Source organism: Ahaetulla prasina, chromosome 1 (assembly GCF_028640845.1).
Source record: "Ahaetulla prasina isolate Xishuangbanna chromosome 1, ASM2864084v1, whole genome shotgun sequence".
Classification (NCBI taxonomy): domain Eukaryota; kingdom Metazoa; phylum Chordata; class Lepidosauria; order Squamata; family Colubridae; genus Ahaetulla; species Ahaetulla prasina.
In genome coordinates this window covers 20,079,706-20,105,204 of record NC_080539.1, presented here as the reverse complement: position 1 = coordinate 20,105,204, position 25,499 = coordinate 20,079,706, and the positions used below count along the sequence as shown (strand labels likewise).

The following is a 25,499-nucleotide window of genomic DNA, read 5'->3' as shown; positions in this document are numbered from 1 at the left end:
TGATTGCATTCAGCAAGCATTATATTTGGATTGCTAAAGTCTATCTGCTTTCATTTATTAATTACTTTTAATATACAGGTAGTCCTTGAGTTAAGACCATAATGGAGCCTGCCCATTACAGTTGTAAGTTATAAAACACTGAGCTCTTGAAGTGCAGTCACATGACTGGGGCAGGGAGGTGGGATTGTTGGAACTTTGAATCTGGGTCTTAAGTCCCCTTTTTCAGGTAAGTCACAACTTCAAACAGTCGCTGAGTGATAAGTCCTAATTTGAGGACTACTTGTACTGCCTTTCTGTCAAAATATTATTCATGGTCTTTTGCATCCTCATTCCATTATCTTCATACGATCTCTGTGAGGTAAATTAAACTGACAGATTCTGATTCAGAGTCTTCCAAGCTCAAACTGGTCCTACTCTAAACTCAAAATCCGTGGCCGAGTATGGACAACTTAGAGTGATTTGGAAGGTTCCTTAGAGATCATCTAGTCCGGGGGTCTCCAACCTTGGCAACATTAAGACTTGTGGACTTCAATTCTGGGAGTTGTGGACTTCAACTTTGGGAGTTGAAGTCCACAAGTCTTAAAGTTGCCAAGGTTGGAGACCCCTGATCTAGTCCAAGCCTTTATTCAGTGCAAGGAATCCAGTATTACTATATGTCATGTCAGACAAATGCCAGCCAGCCAGCCAGCCAGTCTTTGTTTAAACAATGAAAGAGAATATATCACATTCTGAAACAATCTATTCTGTGGTTAAAGAGCTTTTATTCAGATTTTTTTCTCCTGATGTTCAAATGTACTTCCTTACAATTAAGCCTATACAGTACTTTGTTCTCCTGCCTTCTGGATCGCTCTGCCCTGACTTCGATGGACCTTCAAATACCTGAAGAGGATTGTCATTCTCTTCTCACATTCTTCTTTTCTCCAGGTTGAACACATCCATTACCTCCACTTGTTTGTCCAATCCCCTTATCATCCTGGTTTCTTTGCTCTGGATACATTCCAGGTTTTTAGTATCTTGCCAAATAGACACCATTTTATGGGTGTGGTCTGTCTAGTGCAGCAGAGAGAGGAATAATGACTTTTCTTAATTTTGACTTCATACCTGTGCTGGCCTAGGTTTTCCAAGAGCATGAAGTAGACGCCTTTCTTGACAAAAACCCCTTTTTATTAAGTTACTGTGAATTCTTCTCATTCACATCCAGCAAAGTCTTTCAAGGGAGAATTTGCAGTCACAGACCTTATCTGGCTTGGAGAGCTGCCAGGCTGATATGTTCAAAACTTGCCAAGGAATCTGAGAAAGTCATGAACCAATTAAACAAATTAATTGTCTCCTGCAAATTCCACTCCCCTTTCACTCCTCTTTTATTCCCTCTTTATTCCCTTCATTATCCACCTGTGGCCTTACTCCCAAGTCAACCCTTGTTCTTTAGCGGTTCCCTTCATCTGGCAACTCTGTGCATGTACACACTGGGAACAGGCTCACACTGTTCGTCTGCCTCACTGATGTCTGACTCCGAAGGCAGCTGATAACTGGCATACGGCCCTGGCCCCCTCTCTGCCTCCGATGCATAGCCCTCATCAGAGCCTTCCCCAGACTCCAGGACTGGCTTCCTCCCCAACCTCCTCACTGTCTGAATCTGCTGCCAGCTCTGCTGGCCACTGGCAGGCCACAACAATACCCTTGATAGAGCCTAGAATAGCATTTGCTTTCTTTGCAACTTCATCACATTTTTGGTTCACATTAAGTAATGATCCACTAAGACACCTTGATGCTTTTCACCTGTGTTGCTTGCTTATTATAGTTCTCCCCCAGAATGGTCTCCTGCTCCTATCCTATACTTCTGCTTTTGAGTTAAGACTTAATCTCTGTTGACATTCCTGTTGCTGATTTTTGCTTAGAGTTCCTGCTTGTCAAGTTGTTCCTGAATCTTGATACAGGAATTGTCTTCTGAGATGTTTGCTAACCTGTCTAGCTTTGGGCTCTTCTGATTCTAGTCCAGTTTCAAATTGTTATGCAAACTCTTATTGTCTCAAGACTAAGTAGCTTTACAAGACTCCTTAGAGAAACAATTGTAGTTCAGTGACAAGAATTTACACCTTGCACAAATGGCTTGGGTTCAATTTTCAGCACCTTCCGCTGTGACTGAGAAAACTCCTTGTCTGAAAATCTTAATTCTAAACCAAACAAATCTTTGGATTTGATGGGGTTTAATTTTTCCCCCTTTAACCCCTCACAGTCTTCTAATTAAACAAACATATTGTGAGCATTACAATAGAGTATTGAATTTGAGACATGGCTAAAATTATGTTGAGATGATCCAATAAATATATCTAAAGTGGTCTTCACAGAGCCAGTGGTTGGGTTCACATGTTGTGCTAAGACCTAACCATGATTTACTGAATGAATTGCAATTATCTGGCTTTTTGTGCATTAGAACCATTATATTAGTCACAATCATTAAGTTTATACAGCACGTTAAGCCAAACCAAAACAACATTATGGCTTAGCTTGATATGTGATTCAATTTCCTCATTTTAGAGATTGCATCAAACCAGGTTTTATGGCACCATCATTTAGAACTCAAGCAAAGTGTTTCCAACTGCTTCAGCAAATAATGCTTTTTAACCAGTTTGTCTGCTTCTGTTTCACCCATTAGCATCTGTAGTTTCTGGTGCAGAGGACTCTCCAAAGGCAGAGAAGTGGACAATTTAGTTTTGTTAATTTGGGTGCCAAAACAGACTGCCATATCTTTGGCAGAAATTGTTGTGGTTTGAAAGTGCTTTTAAAGCTGGGGTTACAAAATGGTACTCCCATTGGTTGAGAATGCTCTATGACAGTGATGGCTTTCCTTTTTGCCATTGCGTGCCAAAAGTGGAGGGAGTGCGGAGGGGGTTGCACACGCGCGTGCCCACACCCATAATTCAATGTGCCCCATACATGTGTGTGTGAACCCTCCCAGTCCCTCCGCTTTTAGCACGTGATGGCATGGTGGGACCGGAGGGCACATTTTTCGCTCTCCCCAGGCTCCAGAGACTTTCTAGGAGCCTGGGGAGAGCAAAAACGGCCTTCCCCACCCCTCCTGGAGGCCGGAAACAACCCGTTTCCCAATTTCCAGTGGGCTTGGAAGGTCAAAAATCGGCTGGACAATGCTGGAACTGAGCTAGGACAACTCTCATGTGCCCACAGATATGGCTCCACATGCCTCCTTTGGCACACGTGCCATAGGTTCACCATCAGGGCTCTGTGACGTTGATTCTCACCCTTTTCTTCACTATGGATCCCCTTTAAATACATTTTGTGGTCACAGACCATGGCTACAGATGCCCAAGGCAACTCAAAATTTAAATCATAACATTTCTTCAAGCCTTCACGGACCCCCCGTGATGACATCGCAGCCCCCCAGGGTTTCATGGACCACAGTTTGAGAACCACTGCCCTAGGACATGTAGAGACCTCAACCTGCCCTCAAAAGCAAGCCTAAATTATTGTTTAAATAATAATAATAAAGCTAATTTTGAAAGGTTTATACAGCACATATATAAAAGAATGTTCTGAATGGCTTGTATTAAGAGTGCATGTAAGAAATTAGTTCTGATATTTAGCTAATTTATTCATAACAGAAAACGATAGCATCAAAGATTTCTTGCGATCAGCTTTTAAAAAGTGGGAAGGCTAATGCTGCACAAAATACTTCAAGCACTAGAACCTTGAGTTTAAATACACAGATTAGCAAACAATGGAGCTCTTACTCATTCCCCCCCCCCATGGCCAACTCTAGAGATGAATGTGACTGCTGCATTTTGAAGTAAGTGCAGTCTTCATGGGCCTCCCCACATGCAATGTCATTCCTGTAGCCCATCTGGAATACATAGTGGAGGTACTCAGTGGCTGGCACAACAGTTTTCAAATCCATTGTTAAAATATGTTAAAATTGACACTGGAAAAATACTGACATGGTAGCAGTATTCCAAGATGTAAGGGGCTGCCACAAAGAAGAGGGGGTGAAATTATTCTCCAAACCGTCAAAAGGCAAGACAAGAAACAATGGTTTGAAAATAATCAAGGAGAGAAGCAAATTGGAATTAAGGAGAAACTTCCTAACAGTGAAGACAATTAACCAGTGGAATAGTTTGCCTTCAAAAGTTGTGGGTGCTCCATCACTGGGGTTTTTTAAGAAGAGCCTGGACAGCCACTTGTCTGAAATGGTATAGTGTCTCCTGTTTGAGCAGGGGGCTGGACTAGAAGACCTCCAGGGTCTCTTCCATCTTCTCTTCTCTTCTCTTCTCTTCTCTTCTCTTCTCTTCTCTTCTCTTCTCTTCTCTTCTCTTCTCTTTCTAAAAACAAATTGAATTAACGATTCTTCCATTTTCTCTTCCGTCTCTTTCTCCAGTGCTCAGCCCTTTCTAAACTCAACACGGAGGTTGCCTGTGTTGCTGTCCACGATGAAAATACTTTTGTAGTTGGGACAGAAAAGGGGAGGCTGTTCATGAACACAAGGAAGGAGGTCCAGGCCGATTTCAAAAAGTTCTGCAGTAAGTATTCGGGTCGCCTTGGTAAAACCAGCAATGATATAATCGAGTGCCAAATTTAATGTCAGCATCTGATGCACGTCAGGCTTAACTGCTTAGTTGCTGTCATTGACTTATCTGATGGTTGTCCACTTAAATGTTGGATCTATTTGGTCGGGGTGGCTATATGTCAGATTTGTGAGGGTTTTATTTTTTTATTAACTAGTTTGATCTGTCAACTGTATCTTGGAATGGAAAAGTGAATGAGAGTAGCAGTATTAAAAGCAGGGTGCTCAGCTATCTTGGCTTGATTCAGGAATTTGTTTTTTCAGCAATAGTATTTTGGCCATGTTCTCAAAAATATTTTCCTCCTTTTCTTGGTTTGCAGAGTTCTCTATGTGTGATTGTCTGGGGTGGGTAGAGAGAATGCTTTTAATTGTTGCCGTTGTTAACAACTGGGTGTCACAATACTTATAAATTGCAATCACCCAGAATTGTATTGGTCTGTTTTTAAGGTAGAAAAAATTGGGTTTAGAGGCTCTGATTTGCTTTTTACTTTAAAAAAAACCCCCACTGTGGCCTGCAGGACTCCCTGGCTTAATGTGCTTCACTTTGTGACTGAATCCATTTTCTGGATTTATATAATAAATTGAGCTATCAGCTAACTAATAATAGAAATAGAAGCCAAGGTTATCATTAATCAATTTATTTATTATACCCTAAATAAGATGTAGGTCTAGAGCTATCTTTTGAATGATATTGTTCTTGGTGTTTTAGACTTTTTGCTTTCTATCCTTTTTTTTCCTAAATGGGATATGTAACCATCTTGGAGCATATTTTGATTGCAGCCATATAGAAACCCTGTAAAGAAATTTAGTAGAGTAATAGACAAATAGTGCCTGCTTGGCTTTTACCTAGTTTGACTAAGTGTGTTATCTAAACACCGCTTGGGCTTGCACAACATGCTGTGCCATGAAAAGAACTGGAGCTGACTTAATGTAGCATATTATGCAAGGCTTTTAACCGACTTGGTTAAGTATATTGTACAAATCAGCTATTCAGTCCGACATGCCCAATGGGGTTGGATTACTGCATCCATTGATCCCATCCAGCAGAATTGTTCTGACTGAAACGTGGAGGCACCGGTGAAGGGAAAGTAGATGGGTCTGTGTCAAATTCCCACAAATCACATCATGTCTTTTCTCAGTGAATGGACAAGGGATTCAATGCAAGCTACCGTGAGGTCATATTATTACTTGCTCCTCCTTGTGGGAACTCATGCATGTGAGCCCAACCCTAGACTGAAGCTGAAGAGGGGAATTTTTTTTTTTTAATTTGAATTTATATCCCACCCTTCTCCGAAGACTCAGGGCGGCTTATTAAATTAGGAGTATTCTCCCTCCGTCATATATCTGACAGTCAGAATTAGCATTCTTCAAACCTTTAAAGTCAAAGATCTAAAGTAGAAGCCTGCATGAGTTTCTTGTCCAATTTAGCAGCAACTTCTGAGATCCTAGACAATACACAGGCAGCTACAGGCAATGGAAAGCAATAAAAAAATCCCACAGATGTTCTACATTATAAGCAAGTGGTTTTGAATGTGATAGGAGAACTGCAGGTAGGCAACACTGACCTTATGCTTGGGGCTGGAAGGCAGGACATCTGCTTTTTAACCTCTTTGGTAGTACTGCATGCAAATATATCAGTTTTGCTTGACTGTCAAAATCAACATTGGCTGGATTATCTGAGGTGAAGTTGAGTGTGCTTCACCTATGTGTTTTGTCCATAGTCTTATCCATTTGGGAGCATTCTTAAAGATGTTGGACTTTCTTCCTTCTTGTTGGGACACATTGAAATTTTCTTCTGCTGCTTCGTTTTTTATCCGCTTTAGGTTCCCAGTATTATAGACTAAAAGAGACTCCTTCTCAATTTGGCATTCTTCAGAAAGATTGGTATACATTATAATTACAAGACACCTCCAAATATCGTGTTTATTAGGATGAAGTGTGTTGGTTTCCAATGTGTTTGGAGGACAGCTGGTTGGGGAAGCTGATGTAGATCCTGGATGTTAAGTGGTTTCAATTATCTTATCCTGACATTGCTGTCAGTAACGGAGGCAATGTTTAACCATAATAGTGTTGTGAAGAAACAGTTATAATTTAAATGCTTCCATAGCTGTCATCTGTCTGATATTGTTACTGTTGCTTCTTATTTATATTTCTCTACTTAATCACATTTGTTCCTTAAGTACGGTAGATATAGGTAGCTAGAATAGTCTTTGCATTCCTTGGCCTCATAAAAATTAGACTTCGAGGTCATTCAGTGAATGTGTCGTCCTGGTTGTTTGAAGAGTCTTGTTATTAATTCATGATGTAATTAATTAGTTCACTTAACTGATACTTGATTGGGGATGTTACTGTATTGCTCCTGGTAGATTTATGTCCTTCTGTCTGTTTATATCGCTGTATGTCAGCTGGAATTGTTTGATGAGACAGCATAGAAATTATGAGCCTTCGAGAAATAAGGTGGTAAAGAAATATTGATGATGATTATGTGTCATCATGTCACTATTGACTCTTTGCAGCCATGTAGACAGCACTATAGACTTAAGAATAGAGCCAGGTCTTTGCATAATGTGTCATAAGATAATGATAATTTCACCTTGGTAATTTGTGCATAATTTCATCTTGGTAATTTGTACACTGGACAGATTTCTTCTGCAATGGCAATCATTATTTTCTTGGCTATCCATGATATTCTTAAAAGACATTCTAGGTAATAAATGGATGAATGTAGGGAGGGAGGAATGAACAGATAAATAAGATAAATTATAGTCTGAGTTTCTAAATTAAAACCATGAGGGATAATTCAGAATAATGTCTGGAGCAGTTGGTATAATAATAAATAGTATCTTCCCTTTAGACTGTAAGATTAGTGGTTTTAAAATAAAAGGAAGTTGAGACTCCTTGACAATAAATCACGCACCTAAGCAAATTGTTATCAGTTTGGTTTTTTTTAAATAATAGTATAGAATAGAATAAAATAGAATTTTATTGGCCAAGTGTGATTGGACACACAAAGAATTTGTCTTGGTGCATATGCTCTCAGTGTGCATAAAAGAAAATATATGTTCATCAAGGTACAACATTTACAACACAATTGATGGTCAATATATCAATATAAATCATAAGGATTGCCAGCAACAAAGTTACAGTCATACAGTCATAAATGGAAAGAGATTGGTGATGGGAACGATGAGAAGATTAATAGTAGTGCAGATTTAGTAAATAGTTTGACAGTGTTGAGGGAATTAATTGTTTAGCAGAGTGATGGCCTTCGGGAAAAAAACTGTTCTTGTGTCTAGTTGTTCTGGTGTGCAGTGCTCTATAGCGTCGTTTTGAGGGTAGGAGTTGAAACAGTTTATGTCCAGGATGCAAGGGATCTGTAAATATTTTCACGGCCCTCTTCTTGATTCGTGCAGTATACAGGTCCTCAATGGAAGGCAGGTTGGTAGCAATTATTTTTTCTGCAGTTCTAATTATCCTCTGAAGTCTGTGTCTTTCTTGTTGGGTTGCAGAACCAAACCAGACAGTTATAGAGGTGCAAATGACAGAATCAATAATTCCTCTGTAGAACTGAATCAGCAGCTCCTTGGGCGGTTTGAGCTTACTGAGTTGGCGCAGAAAGAACATTCATTGTTGTGCTTTTTTGATGATGTTTTTTGATGTTAGCTGTCCATTTTAGATCTTGCGATATGATAGAACCTAGAAATTTAAAGGTTTCTACTGTTGATATTGTGTTGTCTAGTTCCTATATTATCATGAAATACTAGATTTTATATTGATTATATTTTTCATGTGCAATTGATTTACTACTTTTATGTATATTTATGTAATTATTAGTGTACTTTTGTTATCTGCTTAATCTTAAGACAAATTCAAAATACTAATAGATCATCATGACGATGGTCAGTGCTATAACAATGTAATATGGAACAAGGAGAAAGACAATATATTTCAATAAAGTATATGTACTATCTGTATGGATGCACCAATATAGAGATCTCTGAACCCAAAGATGCATTGTTTCCCATGACTGATGAAGAAAGTTTGGAGTATAAATACAGCCTCTCAGGGCTTTTCCAAGTTCATGAATGAGCAGAAATCTATGTTGGCATGACATTTAAAATGTGTGTTGCCAATCCTTACATGATTCTCTTGCCTCTGTTTGAAACAGCTGCAGTCACCTGTCTTTTCTCCAAGGTAATGGATGACAAAACCTATAGATCAGGGGTGTCAAACTCAAGGCCCGGGGGCTGGATCCAGCCCGTGGGGTACTTAGATATGGCCCACTGGGCCACTCTGGAAATAGCAAAGGTGGATAGCCTACAGTGCTTCTGTCAGCAAAATGGGCTCCCAAGCTCCATTTTTGGCTTCCACGGCCTCCTGCAACCCTCCGCCAGTGAAAATGGAGCTCGGGAGGGCCAGTCCCCTGGGGTCAAATGCAACCCTGATGTGGCCCTCAATGAAATCGAGTTTGACACCCCTGCTGTAGATGAATTGGAAGACCTAAATGGCCTGGTTGCAGACAGATCAACATGGAGAAAATCTACCTATGGTGTCAGGTCATGTTTGTGTCTTAGTTTGGAAAAAGCCTTGAACTACAATTCCCAGTATGTCTCATTATTGAACTCCATTAGCTGAGGCCAATGGCTGTTGTAATTCAGCAATATCAGAGAAGAGTCAAAGTTCCCCATGCTTGCTTTAAGGGGAGAACATGGGAGAAAACCAACATGTAAATCAATTGGCAGGCAGATTCCAAGGAATGAAATGATGGGGGTGAGATTGCGGATAGGCTTGGTGGTGATGTCACAGGGTATCATCCAATCTCATAGAGCCAGGATGGTGAACCTATCGCACACGTGCCAGAGGTGGCACGCAGAGCCCTCTGTGTGGGCATGCGCGCTGTTGCCCCAGCTCATCCATCTGGTCGTTGGGTTTCCAACACGTGCATGTGCACTGGCCAGCTGGTCATCCGATTTCCAGCGCTCTGGCACGCGTGCACCTTCCGGTTTGGGCACTCTGTGCCAAAAAGGGTTGCCATTACTGTCATAGAGCATCAAATAGGGGAGTCTGTGTTTTGCATATATCCATCATAAATAACAGCTTTGCCCTAAAACTGAAGAATTGTCTAATAATAACACAGCATCTCCTGATTTGCCATCTTTTCTCTGTATGTTTTGGTGCCTCCCTGCCGGCAGGTGTCCAGCAGAGCAAAGAGCATGAACTTGACGGCCAGAAGAAGGCAAAAGATTTTGGTCGGACGATTCCTCGGATCTCCCCAGATCAGGGATCAGATGTTTATCTCCTCAGGAAGATGGTAGAAGAAGTCTTTGATGTGCTTTATAGTAAGGAATAGCCTTGATTTCCCTTGGGAATTGGGTTTGCCAAGGGGTTTGGGGGGCCTTTTGGTTGGTTCCCTACTTGTATGGCTGGGCGGATGGACGATCCAAAGGGTTTGGATTTAACAGAAGGGAGAACTGGCAAGCCATTAGGTTGCCAAATAATGACTGTTTCCTCTTAGGAAAGTAATCCATTTAAGGCACTGTGATGACATCTTAACCTTTATTCAAAGAACGAATGAACCAGGCCCAAGCCAAGAGGCTTTGTGGAAGGATGGGAAACATCCAAACCTCTGGATATAGTTGAACAACAAATCCAAATATCCCTACTGTTGGGTATACTTAGACGGCTAGAAGTTAAACATGCTACCTGAGAGTCCTGGGTGTTACTTATTGTATTCACCTGAAGGCCACAGGTTAGGAAAGCCGATATAGAAAACAAGACAGCTACGAATGTTCCCAATTTGAGATCTTAACGCCCTATATAGCAGCTTTGTCATTTATTATTATTATCACTGCTACTGCTCTTATTCCAATTACCGTACTGTTTTTACTGCTAGTATTTTTGCAGTTGAGTAGTTTTATGCAGTATGCCATCCATCCAAGCATGAAGCGGCCTTATAAATCAAATACCGTATATACTCGAATATAAGCCGATCCGAGTATAAGCCGAGGTCCCCAATTTTACCCCAAAAACTGGGGTAAACTGGGGACTCGAGTATAAGCCGAGGGTGGGAAATGAGGCACCTACCGGTCGGCGAAACCCTCCCTCCCTCGGCCGAGAAGGCTGGCGGCTCCCCCGCCCCGCCCTCTCACTGCACCGGCAGGGCTTCCCCGCGCTAAAGCAAAAGCCCGCCAAGTTCGCGCCGGCCGGTATAATGTGAAAAAAAGGAAAAAAAACTCGAGTATAAGCCGATCCGAGTATAAGCCGATCCGAGTATAAGCGAGGACGTTTTTCAGCACAAAAAACGTGCTGAAAAACTCGGCTTATACTCGAGTATATACGGTAAGTAAATAAGCAAGCAAGCAAATAAATAAATAAATAAGTTATTTTCTGAACAATCCATTTGATTGTTTTTCATTTCCTTTCTCTGTTGCCCACCCCCACTGATTGTAAACATTTATTGCATGTTGTGCCCTGTTTTTAGAAGTGAGGAGGTGTATAGATCTTTCTTAGTGAGTCTCCCAAAATTTCTGCGCCCTCTCTCTCTCTCTCTCTCTCTCTCTCTCTCTCTCTCTCTCTCTCTCTCTCATTGTAGAAAGACAATGCCATTTTTACTGTATTCACACCCCCAATTGGAGGATAAGTCTGGTTGGTGCCAACTTTTTGTTGCAGCATAAACTCTTTACCTGCAACTGGCACCTCTGCCTAAGTCTTGCTGAAGAGAATATATGCCCAAATCCAAAGCAGTGTTTCTCAATCTCATCAACTTTAAGCTGTGTGGACTTCAATTCCAAGAATTCTCCAGCTATAATAAGCTGGCTGGGGAATTCTGGGAGTTGAAGTCCACATAACTTTAAAGTTGACAAGGTCAAGAAACACTAATCCAGAGGAATGGAGAGCATTATAAAGCAGCTTTTCCCAACTTGGGTGTCGTCCAGATATGTAGACTTCAAATCCCAGAATTCTTACCAATGGCAGTGCCGGCTGGGAGATTTTGGGATTCAAAATTGATGCATCTGGAGACCCCTGAGATTTGGGAAGGCTGTTACAAACATTTGATGTACTGCTTTTTGGGTAGCTCAGCCCAAATCCTCTTTCATGGCAACAGCACAATGTGACAAAGAGACAGGACAAAGGGATGCCTTGTGGCCAGCTTTTGTTTAGATGTCTTTCAGAGTTTATTGTTTTTCCACATTGTCCAGGTGAGGCCTTGGGGAAGAGCAGTGTGGTTCCACTGCCATATGAGAAGTTCTTGAAAGAGCCTGGTTGGTTAACGGTGGTTGGGTTACCTGATGGACTCACGTTCAGGAAACCCATTGAATATGATGCAAAGTCCCTGATGGCCATATTAGAGCACAGCCACAACATGCGTTTCAGGATAAAAAGGTAAGAATGAGATGTTTTGGATTTCTTTTCCCTTTCTAATTCCCTTGTATTTGGTCAGTGCCTTGCAAATCATGTTGGTTGTACTAATCCATGGTAGAGGCATAAAAATATTGACTTGCAATGACTGAAATCAGGAGTTACCATCACAAGCCAGAGCATAGAAAAACTCAAAGAAGTAGTGCAAGATCCGAAGATGTGGAGAAACCCAGCCCCTAGAATTGCTAAAAGTTGGACATGATTGAATGGATAACATCATCATCATCATCGTCATTGTCATCATCATCATCCCTTCTCCCCTGTTTTGGTGCAACTGTAAGGATAGGATTAGAATGTCTATGGAGATTCTCAATCATCCAGGTCATGGTTGTCCCAAAGGTGGCAACTGGACTTTCTGGATTTTCTTTGAAGATGTTTTGCTTCTCATCCAAGAAGCTTCTTCAGCTTTGACTGAATGGTGGGGAATGGATGGATTTATAGTCCTTGCAGACAGTTGGTCATTTGCATTCTTTTAGAGCAGCTTTAAGACTTGTGGACTTCAATTCCCAGAATTCTCCAACCAGCATAGCTGGAGTTGAAACTATGCTGGCTGGAGAATTCTGGGAGTTGAAGTCCACAAGTCTTAAAGCTGCCAAGTTTGGGGACCTCTGTTTTAGAGAGTAATGAACCTGATGACACAGATAAACCTCCAGGTGGCCTTAACTACTATGTAAAAGAATGCAAATGACCAGCTGTCTGCAAGGAGTATAAATCCTTCCATTCCCCACCATCCAGTTGGAGCTGAAGCAGCTTTTTGGATTTTTTCAAAGAATAAGTAAGGGGCGTGCATAAGAGCACAATAGTGCCTACCGTTCCTGTCCTATTGTTCCCTTCATTATATCAAATTAATATAGTTGATGCATATTTTTTACTTATATATTTTCTTCAAGACATGTTGTTTTATCTATGACAATTGTTTGTGTATACTGTTGTGACAAAAGAAAAAAAAAAGAAGAAAAAGAAAAGCAGAAAGTCCAGTTGCCTCTTGAAGGAAAAAGCACCTTGGGGATAGGATTAGAACTTCTGGCCTTTGTTTTTCTGTGGTTCAAATCCATGTCAGACAACTTGTCTAAACTGCAATGTTACATCTGACCTTCGTTTTCAAGCAGCTGAGATGTGATCTGAGGGTGAACATTATTTCCATTAGTTCCTTATCATGATCACACACTGGTTTCCGTGGATCTCCAAGAGGAAGGACCTCTTCGATTTGTTTGCTCTGGATCTTGTTCGCTACTCTTTGGGAATTTCTGTATTATGGCTGTGCTGGAGGCAAAGGTAGATTATGCCTTTTAATATCATTAACCATGATATGCAAGTGTAGCTAGTGGCTCATTTCACAAATAATACTAAGCCATGATATAGTTTTCATATTACTTACGATTATATGCAGTTCAGGACCCTAGTTCACCAAATCCTGGCTTTTCTTAATGTTGTATGAAAGTAGCCAGTGACTCATGTAGCACGTTCATGTGAACCCAGAAAATTGGGCTTATGGAACAATCCATAATTAAATCAAAAATGTGGGAAAAGCTGTTATGAGTAATGTAATTTTGACGCGTTTGTCTTTTTTTGTTTTGTTTTGTTTTTTTGTTTTCTGTTTTTGTGTATTGTGCTTTTTTTTGTATTGTGTATTTTAACTTTTGGAAATTTAATAAATATTATTTTAAAACAAAACAAAAACAAAAATCCTATTATGGTCCAAGGCCAACATAAACTATAATATGTTGCCGTGTGCACAGCCAGTGAGTCAGTAGGAGAAGGACATTTTTATCTCGGGGCAGCAAAAGTGCTTCTACCTGCTCCCAGTTCCTGGAATATAATCAGGTATGCACTGACAAAAGGTATTGAGCGTTCTTGAGTGATTGAGGCCAGCCATTGGCTGACCCTGACTGGGAAGGGATCTGGAAACATGCTGATGAAGTAGGAATCAGCAGTTCCAGGCTAGAGAGATCCAATATGTCAGCATAGATTAGGTGCTTTTCAAAGCCATCAGTCGAGCAGCCAGGTATCCATTGACTTGGAAAGATGGGAGGGGGAAAAAAGGCCTACAATTTAAACCCTGGAGTTTAGACCTATATATAGGCTTTGACCTCTGCGTATTGCAGTAGGCAAATCCCCCGTCTTCATTCCTGTCAGCAATAAACTAATCTTGCCGAGTCATAGCCATGAGCCTCTGCTGAGAAAAGCAAGTCTGAATAAGGAGTTAAGTATCTGGAGAACTGAGATTTATAGCCATGGCTGATGAAAAGCCTGACAGAAGGGCTATAAATACTTCCTATTTAGGATGGAACTTTGCCTACTGAGCAACTGGATTGAGATTTCTGGTTCAGTGCTACTTAAGAAGAAGGAAGTATAATGCCTTTTTTCTGTCTTCACTCCCTTTCTTCCTTGTTTTTGCTGTCCATCATGATAACATTCCTTAGTAATTTCATTTGCTGTCAGTCACCTCTTGTTTCCTTTACACCAGGAAATAAGGTGATAAAGTAAATGGGTTGAAAGATGCTAATCCAGCTAGGTTTTTTTTTGTGTGCCTTTTTCCAAATCATTCTCTTGGCCTGTCATTTATAGTTTAATTTTCAATACTTTCTCTGTCTTCCATATCTGTCATTCCTTCATTAACATCTTTTAGAAATTGAAATTGTAATTTGAGATATGTATATGTATATATCCACGGTCTCTCTCTCTCTCTCTCTCTCCACACATAAACACATATGTGTGTGCGTGTGTGTATGTATAAATATATATAGAATAGAATAGAATAGAATTTTTATTGGTGATTGGACACACAAGGAATTTGTCTTGGTCCATATATTCTCAGTGTACATAAAAGAAAAGATACCTTCATCAAGGTACAACACTTAATGATAGTCATAGGCTACAAATTTAACTTAATGATACAACACTTAATGATAGTCATAGGCTACAAATAAGCAATCAGGAAACAATCAATTTCTTGGTTTGGGTGGAGTTTTGGCTTAATCTAGCTGAGCTCTTCTTATGTTCTTAAAAGGTCAGACCTTCAAATTATCTCGCTCACCCACAATCTGGACTAGCAACACTCTCTCTGCATAATAAATATATATATAGTGTGCATCTATCTGCTGTGTCTGCAGATTATGTCTGCTGAATATAACTCTGCATTGGCAACAGGAAGGGTATCCGGCTAATAAACACTCAGCTCCATTCAGTTGCCCAGACTCTACTCTGCAAGAGATTATGGGATCATTAAAAGTTTATGATACACACACACACACACACACACACACACACACACACACACACACACACACAGGATATAGATATAGATATAGATATAGATATAGATATAGATATCTATTCCAGCTAGGGTTTTTTTTGTGTGCCTTTTTCCAAAATATATTTATTATACAGAGAGGGTGTTGCTAGTCCAGACTGTGGGTGAGAGAGATAGTTTGAAGGTCTGCTTCTTTAAGAACATAAGTAGAGCTCAGCTAGATTAAGCCAAAACTCCACCCAAACCAGGATTTTGCTATCTTAGAGTGGCCAACAAAATACCTCTTGGAGGTTCATAAACAGGACAAGAAGTCAGTTTTATTAGATGTCTTTAGCAATTGGCTGATGTTCAACAACCTGTCTCTCAGCATATTTTGATCCTCATTGTATTAAATAGTTCATTCTACCAATTTAGGATAAACATGAAATTATGTGCAGTTTCCTCCTCTTCTTAGGCCACCCGAGGACTCTATCAGGGATCCCAACCCTTCTATTGAGATGAACTCTTCTGCTCTCATCTCCAAGGGGAACCGAGAGCCGGGCCTTAATAATGTGCGCGTTAAGCAGGCCAATCAAGACACTCTTCCTGGGATCACCACCAGCGGTTTCCTGTATGGCGTGTCGCTGCCCACACAGATTGCCATGGAGATAAAGCAGGAAGGTTCAGCCAGTCGGCATGGGATGAATGCAGTCGGCGACATGCTGAGGCCCCGTCCATCAGGAGAAGCGAAGGTGCCTTCGCCACAGGAGTTCGGTGACTGCTGTGGTAATGGCCTTCATGTTTGCTGCCCCAGCAATGGCTGCCCCAAAGCTGGTGCAAAGGTGTTGGTGTAGCCTTGGAATGAAATAGGGTGGGAATAGGAATAGGAATTGTGTAATGATGGCTTTTATTGGATTACTGATGATGGTTTTGACAGGGCCATCCTTAAGTAGAAAGGGACAGTAATATTTGGGCAGTCAGATGTGATTCCTGGAGGCATGGTTAAGATATTACAAGTAGTCCTCACCTTATGACCACAATTGAGCCCAAAATTTATGTTAAATGAGAAATTTGTTAAGTGAGCTTTGCCCCATTTTATGACTTTTATCGCCACGGTTGTTAAATGAATCACTGCAGTTGTTAAATTATTATCACGGTTGTTAAGTGAATTTCTCCTATTGGCTTTGCTTGTCAGAAGGTTGCAAAAGGGGATCATGTGACCCTGGGACATTGCAACTGTCATAAATGTGAGTCAGGTGTCAAGCATCCAGATGTAAACCATGTGACCATGGGGATGCTGCAATGGTCATAAAGATGAAAAATGCTCATAAGTCATTTTTTTCAGGGACATTACTTCGAACGGTCACTAAGCAAACTGTTGTAAGTCAAGAACTACCTGTAGTTGGGTTTTTATATTGTAGTGCTAGTCAAGGAAGGACAAAGGAGTAAGGGATGGGCTTCATCTTCAAGTTCTCGGATCAGGTAAGTACAGGTAGTCCTTGACTTACAACAATTCATTTAGTGACCATTCAAAATTACAATGGAATTGAAAATGTGACTTACGACTGTTTTTTACACATATGACTTTTGCAGTATCCCCATGTCATGTGATCAAAATTTGGATACTTGGCAACTGGTTCAGTTTTATGACAGTTGTTATGTCCAGGGATCATGTGATCACCTTTTGTAACCTTCTGACAATGGGGAAGCCAGATTTGCTTAACAACCATGTTACTAACTTAACAACTGCAGCAGTTTACTTAACAAATGTGGCAAGAAAAGTCGTAAAATGGGGCAAAACTCCCTTAACAAATTTCTCACTTAGCAACATACATTTTGGGCTCAAGTTGGTCATAAGTGGAGGACTACCTATAGTTTATTAAGGATTCTTATTTTAGAGAGGGGGTGGAATATCCCCTTGGACTTTAAAGAATTAAGTCTTGATTCAATTTGGAATTATCTTTTTATTTACAAATGTTCTCGGGGCATTCTCGAAAGAAAACATATCTTGTTTTCTATCTCACAAGATGTATTAAGTTTTATAATGGATGACGATTCCCTTCCTCCCCCACCATCAAGATAGTTGACCCAAACGTTAGTGCTGCTGGAGCTGATAATAGACTTTTTCATTCGGAGCTGAAGGTGATCATGAAAATAATTTGCATTTTGACATTATGAAAAGAGTAAACCAGGATTTTGCATACAGGAAAGTCAGTATCTAGGCAACGTGCACCTTACCAGCATTCCTTTTGTGGTTTCCCAGAGCCTTTCCAGAGGGGGGAGGGCTAAAATTGTGGGGTTTGGAGGTAGGTCGTAAAAAGCAAGAGGCCTTGCTCATACTTAAGACATCTCTTTCAACCTTGAAATCTCATGAGTGCCCTTCCCCAAATGGGCCCTGGACTGTCCTATTTTAGGAAAGCAGCGGTCAGTAATGATGCATGGGCCTGATGCTGCCCTCAGGTGAATAGACGTTGCATGTTCTAGCAGTGTTAACTTTTGTAGCATCTCCCAGAGTTCTCAAATATGTACAGATAGCCCTTGACTTACAACAGTTCATTTAGTGGATTGTTCAACGTTACAACGGCACTGAAAAAGTGACTTATGACCATTTTTCACACAACTGTTGCAACATCCCCATGTCACGTGATCAAAATTCGGACTCTGGGAACAGACATGTATATATGACGCTTGCAGTGTCCCGGGGTCATATGATCATCTTCTGACAGGCAAAGTCAGGCAAAGTCAGTGGGGAAACTAGATTCACTTTACAACTGTCTTAACTGTCTTAGCAACTGCAGTGATTCACTTAACAACTGTGGCAAGAAAGGTTGTAAAATGGGACAAAACTCACTTAACAACAGTCTCGCTTACCAACACAAATTGTGGGCTCCCTTGTGGTTGTAAGTCGAGGACTATTTACATTGGTCTCAGTTTTTGCCGAAAGTTTGGGTTCTAGCAAGAGAAAGCCAAAATCCAAAAAAGCATAGGACAGATCCCAACTACTTCCAAACAAAGTTCCATTCTAATACATTTAGTGATGGTAATTGGGACCTGCAACTCAGTCATTAAATGAAGCAGTCACTAAGTGAATGTGCAACTGTGCTTTTAATTTTCCTTTATCTTTCCTTCGCTTTACAGACCTATGAAGATTGTAAATGCTTGTAAATGTTGGTCATAAAGTTACTTTTTCATCACTGTCATAGCTGTGAACTGTTGCTAATTGGATTGGGCTAAGTCTAGCATATTGCTTCTCACAGTGGCCTGTCAGATGTCTCAAAGGTCCAAACAAGAGGAGACAGTGACATACATGCTCCTTGCCCACTGTTCTTCCCCTTGAAATATGCTGCCCCTAATCTGAACGTAACATTGAGTCTTCATGACCAATTGACCCGCCCTCCATGAATTTATCCGATCCCCTTTTAAAGCCATTTAAGTAAGTAATCATCACCATGTCAGGGGACAATTCAGTCCTCAAGTTCATTATGCATTAGGTGAAAGAGACGTTGCTTTTTTCTATTTTAAATCTCTTCCCAGTTAGCTTCATTGAATATGTGCTGGTACTAACGTTTTGAGCAGCAGTGGCTGCTGCTGTCCGGTTGTAACAACCGGTTTGCCCAGAACTGAAAATATGAGCACGTGCTTGCACTCAGCATCGAAAAACTGGCGATTATATAGGACGTGATAGCGCCAGGGCGGGTGGGTGGGACCAGCTGCTGGTCGGAAGCACCGGTTCGCCTGAACCGGATCAAACTGGTAACAACCCACAACTGGATTTGAAAGAGGAGGAAAAATCTTCTTCCTCGTCCATTTTCTCCAAGCCATTCATGATTGTATACACATTTTATATTTCAGTCACATTCAACTTTTTTTCCTTGATAGACTCCCAAATGTGTCTTCTCATAATGAAAGTGAGAATCGCTTTACATTTACTTAAATTGAATTGCATTTGACATTTGGTTGGCCATTCACTCAGTCTGAAGAGATCCTCGTAGACCTTTTTGCTGTCACTCTGAATAATTCAGTAGTATCTGCAACCTTTGCCACCCCACAGCTTGCCCCAAAGTCAAGATCTTTTATTGAAAAGTGCTAGTCCCAGTACAGGTGCTTAAGAAATTCCATTTCTTATATGCCTCCATGGAGAGAACTGCCCATTTAGTCATACATTTTGTTTTCTGTTTTTCAACCACTTAGCAAACAAAAGACAAGTTTTCGTATTCCCTAACTCTAACGTTACTCAAGCGCTTTTGACGATGACAGTTTTTTGATGAAAGTCATGTAAACAGATGCAAGCGTTATTTCAAAACAGAAGAACCTATACTAATTTTTAAATAAAACTGTAGCTTTTGTAACTAGCCTTCACCCATGAATTAGAGGTAATCCCCCGGTTATGAGTGTTCCCTTAGCGACTGTTCGAAGTTACGCGATAAGCGTTTGCGAACAAGTCCCGAAACTACAAATCTTGCAACACCACAGCTGTTGTTCGTCTTTACGAACAACCGCAGAGAGTCGGCAACATTTGTCCTGAATGTTGCCAGCCAAAATGGAGTCCCAAGGAGCGATTCTGCCTCTCCGACATTCCATTCGGGCCTCCATAGGCCGCCCCCAGCACATTGCAGGCTGAAATGGAGCCTCTGAGGGGTGGATCCATGGGTTGGGAAAGCCTTGGGTGGTCTTAGGCAGGTGGCCTGTTCCATCACTAGGGTCCCCATAGCCTTACCCACCCTGAAATATCTCATGTGCACTTAAGGAGCCTAGCATTTGATTAGCGAATGCATGGGCAAAAGTAGGGAGTGATCCTGTTCAAGGTACGAGATTCACTCCCACGAATCCTTGGGTTATGAATGGAACGAACAGGCTCCATTACATTTGTAATGTGAGGGCTACCTGTTCACCTTTTAATGGAACTTAGTTTGTTTTAGTAGCCATTAACTTTGGCTAAGGAAGACCGTAATTCTGCTGCTGAAATCCCAGATGCAACAGAAAGCAACACCAGGCAATATTCCCGTACAGATAGTTTTCAGCTTCTGACCAGTTGCTTAACGATTGTTCAACATTATGACAGACCACCCTAGAGCTACTTGTGACCCATTCTCCAAGTTATGAAGTCCAGACACACACACAAGCACACACAGGCGTGCACAAGCATTTTGGATGCTTGGCAACGGGCTCAACTTTGCAGGGTTTGCAGTATCCTGTGGTCTCATGATCACAATTTGCAATGTTTTTTCCTATTTCTGATGTTTACTTCCAGTTTCCAGCAGAAAATGCCAATTGGGGAGAATGAATTTACTTAATGACTGCAGAGTTCACTTAACCACTGCAAGAAATCTAAAAGCAGAGCCGGCCACATGATGCCTTGACTGTGATTGTGGGCTCATTTACAGTCATAAGTCAATAACTGCTTATACAGCTACTCCTCGACTTACAACAGTTCGTTTAGTGACCAAAGTTACAACAGCACTGAAAAAAGTGTCTCTGATAATGTGATCTGCAGTTAGGCTTCTGCCTCTTCATTTGTTGCATTGCTATTTACCTCAGTCCTAAATTATATGAAAGAATGACATTTCTTTATGCAGAGTTATAGAATAGAATAACAGAGTTGGAAAGGACCTTGGAGGTCTTCTAGTCCAACCCCCTGCTCAGGCAGGAAACCCTACACTGCATACATAAGTCATAAGTGACTTATGACCGTTTTTCACAGTATCGACCTTTGCAGCATCCCCATGATCATGCTATCAAAATTCAGATGCTTGGCAATTGGTTCGCATTTATGACCGTTGCTGTGTGCTTGGGGTCAAGTGATCAGCTTTTGCGACCTTCTGACAAGAAAAGTCAATGGGGAAGCCAGGTTCGCTTAACCAAGTTACCGTATTTTTCAGAGTATAAGATGCACCTTTTTCCTCCCAAAAAGAGGGTGAAAATCTGGGTGCGTCTTATACTCCGAATGTAGCCCCTCCCAGCTTCTCAAACGCAGGTTTCAGAGGCTGAAAAAAGCATCAGAAAAGAAGCTTCAGAAAAGAAGCCCCCAAACAGAGCTTCAGAAAAAAGCCTCAAACAGAGCTTCAGAGGCTTTTTTTCTGAAGCTGTTTCGGAGGCTTTCAGAGGCAGAATACATTTTTTTCTAAAACGGAGTTTCAAAGGCAGAAAAAAAAAGCAAGGCACAGAGCTCACAACCAAGGAACCTGTTGCTAAAATTCACCTCTGGGAACAGCTGATTGGGGTATTTCGGGAGGCCCATCCACCTGCCAATCAGCCTTTTTCTTATTTTCCTCCCCAAAAACTAAGGCTCATCTTATACTCCGGTCCGTCTTATACTCTGAAAAATACGGTACTAACTCACTAACTGCAGGGATTTCACTTAACAACTGAGGCAAGAAAGGTCATAAAATGGGGCAAAACCTAACAGTTAACAAATGTCTTACTTAACAGCAAATTTTAGGCTTAACTGTGGTCGTAAGTCAAGGACTACCCGTACTGTAATTTATCTGTGTCAGTGGGGTTCCCTTTACACAGTTCTGAGAATGGATCTCTTGTCTCATGCTCCTCTTAGCATACAGCTGCATCTCCAAAACAGGAGAAACCAGACCACACGGTCCTAGCAGTCTGTACAATTTGCTAACTGTGTAGGATTATCCCTGTTTAAAAATGTAAAAATGTATCTCTGGAGGCCGCATCAGATATTATATTACATGTAGTCCTCGACTTACAACCACAATTGAGCCCAAAGAGTCTGTTGCTAAGTGTGACATTTGTCAAGTGAATTTTGCCCCATTTTACAACCTTTTTTTGCCACAGTTGTTAAGGGAATCTAGCTTCCTCGTTGACTTTGCTTGTCAGAGTATCGCAAAAGGCGATTGCACAACCTTGGGACACTGCAACCATCATAAATATGAGTCCGTTGTCAAGTGTCTGAATTTTTGATGATGTCATCCTGGGGTTGCTGCAACGGTCGTGTGAAAAATGGTCATAGCTCACTTTTTTCAGTGCCGCTGTAACTTTGAACGGTCACTAAATGAGTACTCTGAGACATGAAATTCACAAATGCCATAATTTAAAGTAATCTGACACCAAAGCTTCCCTGCATGCTGAATTTCAGCTCTGGCCCCTCTTTTATCAAATGGTTGACCCTCTCTGCAGCAAAACTAGGAGTAAGCCATGGTTTTAGGCCATGGATCAGGCTCACTGATCCACAAACGATTTTTTAGTATCTAAAGCAGTGTTTCTGAAACTTAGCAGCTTTATGATTTGTGGACTTCAAATCTCACTGGAGAATTCTGGGGGTTGAAGTCCACACATTTTAAAATGGCCCAGGTTGAGAAACATTTCTGTGGAGTATTGTTTGATTTCTGTGTCGGAGGCACCAAGGCACTTCTGTGATGAAAGGATCAGCCGGTGACATCACCATTGCATGGGGGATGCCCAGGTGGGGATTCCTTTCATGTCCCTGTTAAGTTGCTCACTGAAGCGTCTACTTGTGGTTGCCTGCTTTCAAACTGTTGGGCTGGAAGGAGCTGGAGCGAGTGACGGGAGCTCACCACATCACACGGCAGCAATCGGGTCTCTAATGTGAGCCTGCTGATTGTCAGCCCAGCATCCTAACCACACGAGCCACCGCTCTCCATGCAAGGACACATTTAAGTCAAACTACAGGTAGTCCTTTTTAGCAAACTGCCTTGTACAGTAACCATTTGCAGTTACGGTAGTGAGCAAAAAGGAACTGTGCGAACAATGCTTGTATTTACAAACTTCCCAGATCTGTTCAGCAGGGGAAAACTGAAATAAGATCATCAGTACAATTGCAGTTTAATCGTGACCACTTTGCTTAATGACAGAGTTGCCTGTCCCAACTCTGGTCATTAAATGAGGATTACCTGTACAATACAGTTGAATGTATTGCCTGTAACATGGATGATCAAGAAACTGCTTGAGGAAGCTATGAAGTCGCATTTTCTTTGTAAGCGAAATTGTTACAACTGATCTTTACACACGCGTGATTAAAGTGAAGTGTATATAGTTCAGGATGAATAATTTCTTGGTTGTTGGTGAGCTGTAGCATTTACTTTGTCTTTTCTTAATCAGTGTAGCTTTTTCATAGAATATCCCAGAATCCTTTTTTCCTTTGCTCATGTATTTTTTCTGATTTTTCTCTCATCCTCCCCTCCGGCAATCTCATGTTGCTTTCTTTTCTTTTTTTGTGTCCAGGACAGAAATCTATCCTTCCCGGTGGTCCACTCATCCAAAATGTCCATTCCTCCAAGCGCATCCTTTTCTCCATAGTCCACAACAAATCAGGTAAGGCTGCATTCTAGAGAACTGCATCAAAATTTTACAGGTGAGTGTGAATTCAGACTATAGAGCTCTTTCATATAAGACCTCTATGGCCAAAACAAAAAAGCTGTTAGAAAAACAACACTAAATAATGGGTGGAAGGAAAATAAAGGCATGTGATTGATCTTAGATCTGGGATTACAGATAAATGAGTGAAATAACGGGTTTTAATGTTAAAATCATTATAACAATAACAATAGCAGTTTGACATTGGAAGCAGTCTTTCAGGGAAGTAGTATACCACTTACTAACTAAAGGTAGTACTCAACTTACGATCACAATTGGGACCAGAATTTCTGTACTTAGCAAGGTGGTTGTTGGGGGTGGTTGCTGCTAATTTTATTACCTTTTTTGTAAATCCAATGAATCCAAATTCCCTCATTGGCTTTACTTTGTCAGAAGCTCGCTGGGAAGATCACATATGGCAATCACATCATCCTGAGGTGTTGCAGCTGTCATAAAAACATACCAGTTGCCAGGTGCCTAAATTTTGATCATATGACTAAAGATTCTGTGATGGCCATAAGCGTGAGGACTGGTCATGTTTTTCAGTGCAGTTCACAGATCATGTCACTTGGAACCGTGATGTGGTTACAAAAAGGGGTGGGGCCAATTCTTTTGCCCCTACTCTCCTTTGGGGAAGCTTTTAAAGCTGGCAATAGAAGCAGTAGCATCCGGCAAGCATACCTTCCTATCCCAAAGGTGCTTTTTCAAGAGGCAACTGAACTTTTTAGTTTTTCTTTGAAGACATTTTGCTGCTCATCCAAGAAGCTTCTTCAGCTCTTCTTGGATGAGCAGTGAAACGTCTTCAGAGAAAAACCAGAAAGTCCAGTTGCCTCATGGAAGAGCGCCTTTGGGACAACCATGACCTGGATGACTTAGAATCTCCATAGGCATAGCTTCCTATCTTCACTTTAATTCTACCCCAAAACTACTACCGTAGTTTCCCTGTGATCTACCTAGAGCAGGGGTCTCCAACCTTGGCAACTTTAAGTCTGGCGGACTTCAACTCCCAGAATTCCCCAGCCAGCTTTGCAAAGCTGGCTGGGGAATTCTGGGAGTTGAAGTCCGCCAGGCTTAAATTTGCCAAGGTTGGAGACCCCTAACGTAGAGCAATATTGTTTGCACTGATTAGCAACGATTTTCCAAGCTTTCAGACCAGACAGTTTCCTACTTCTACACTAAAGATAGCAGGGAGCTCAATCTGGCAGGTTATTTGAGCTAAACATGTGTGTTCCGCTCATTTCCCTATTATATTTAAAACATGATATATTTTCCGCTCAAAATTGACGGCACTCCAGTCTCTTACCCTTTTCTCATTGGCTTCTTTTCATTTTTTCTGACTTGATCGAGATAGTTTCTCATTAGCTTTTATAGCACATTTTAAAGTGATGATAGATTTTTATAACATCCCGCTCTGTTTTAATTCTTTTCTATAGATGCCAAGTCTAAATGTGGGATGTAAATATTTTTATAATACAAATAGACTCAGTTGAGCTTGCCAGGAACTTAAAAAAAAAAATTATGTGCCTAGGCCACCCAGAATGCTCACTTGAATAAAAAGACAGTCCATCAGTCAAGGAAGGAGGCTGCACAAACATCAGAGTAGCTGCCAGGCAATTTTCATTTTGGAGGATGAGCAGATGGGCCATGGTCAGTCCCACCTCCTGCAGAAGTGTGAGGCAACAGAATGTCAAATCACTTGACCATGGTGGGGTAGGCACAGCCCCTGCAACTCATCCCCTCAAATTCTCTCGTTACTCTCAGTCTGATGGAAAGTGACTTTTTCCTTTTATGATAGAAAAGAAACAACTGAACTGAGAAATATTTAGGTCAGCGATCAGCTACAGTTTAGATGGATCTCAGACTTTTGACCAAACTTCAAGGACTCATTACACTGTATGAATTCATTCCTCTGGGCAGATGGCTTTAATAGTATCTCAG

At 41.1% G+C, this 25,499-nt stretch overlaps 1 protein-coding gene across 3 annotated transcripts in view; it reads left to right on the top strand.

Moving 5' to 3' along the window:
- The window catches only part of GTF2IRD1 (GTF2I repeat domain containing 1), a 161,206-nt gene that overhangs the window by 70,322 nt on the left and 65,385 nt on the right, over positions 1 to 25,499 (top strand). For 2 of the 3 annotated variants that reach the window (XM_058164328.1, XM_058164330.1), the window contains exons 3-7: positions 4,391 to 4,532; positions 9,769 to 9,915; positions 11,776 to 11,959; positions 15,703 to 16,013; positions 23,430 to 23,519. In XM_058164328.1, the coding sequence (XP_058020311.1) occupies positions 4,391 to 4,532; positions 9,769 to 9,915; positions 11,776 to 11,959; positions 15,703 to 16,013; positions 23,430 to 23,519 (874 nt within the window). Of the gene's footprint in view, positions 1 to 4,390; positions 4,533 to 9,765; positions 9,916 to 11,775; positions 11,960 to 15,702; positions 16,014 to 23,429; positions 23,520 to 25,499 lie in introns of all 3 variants that reach the window. The other variant, XM_058164327.1, reaches the window with a different exon arrangement.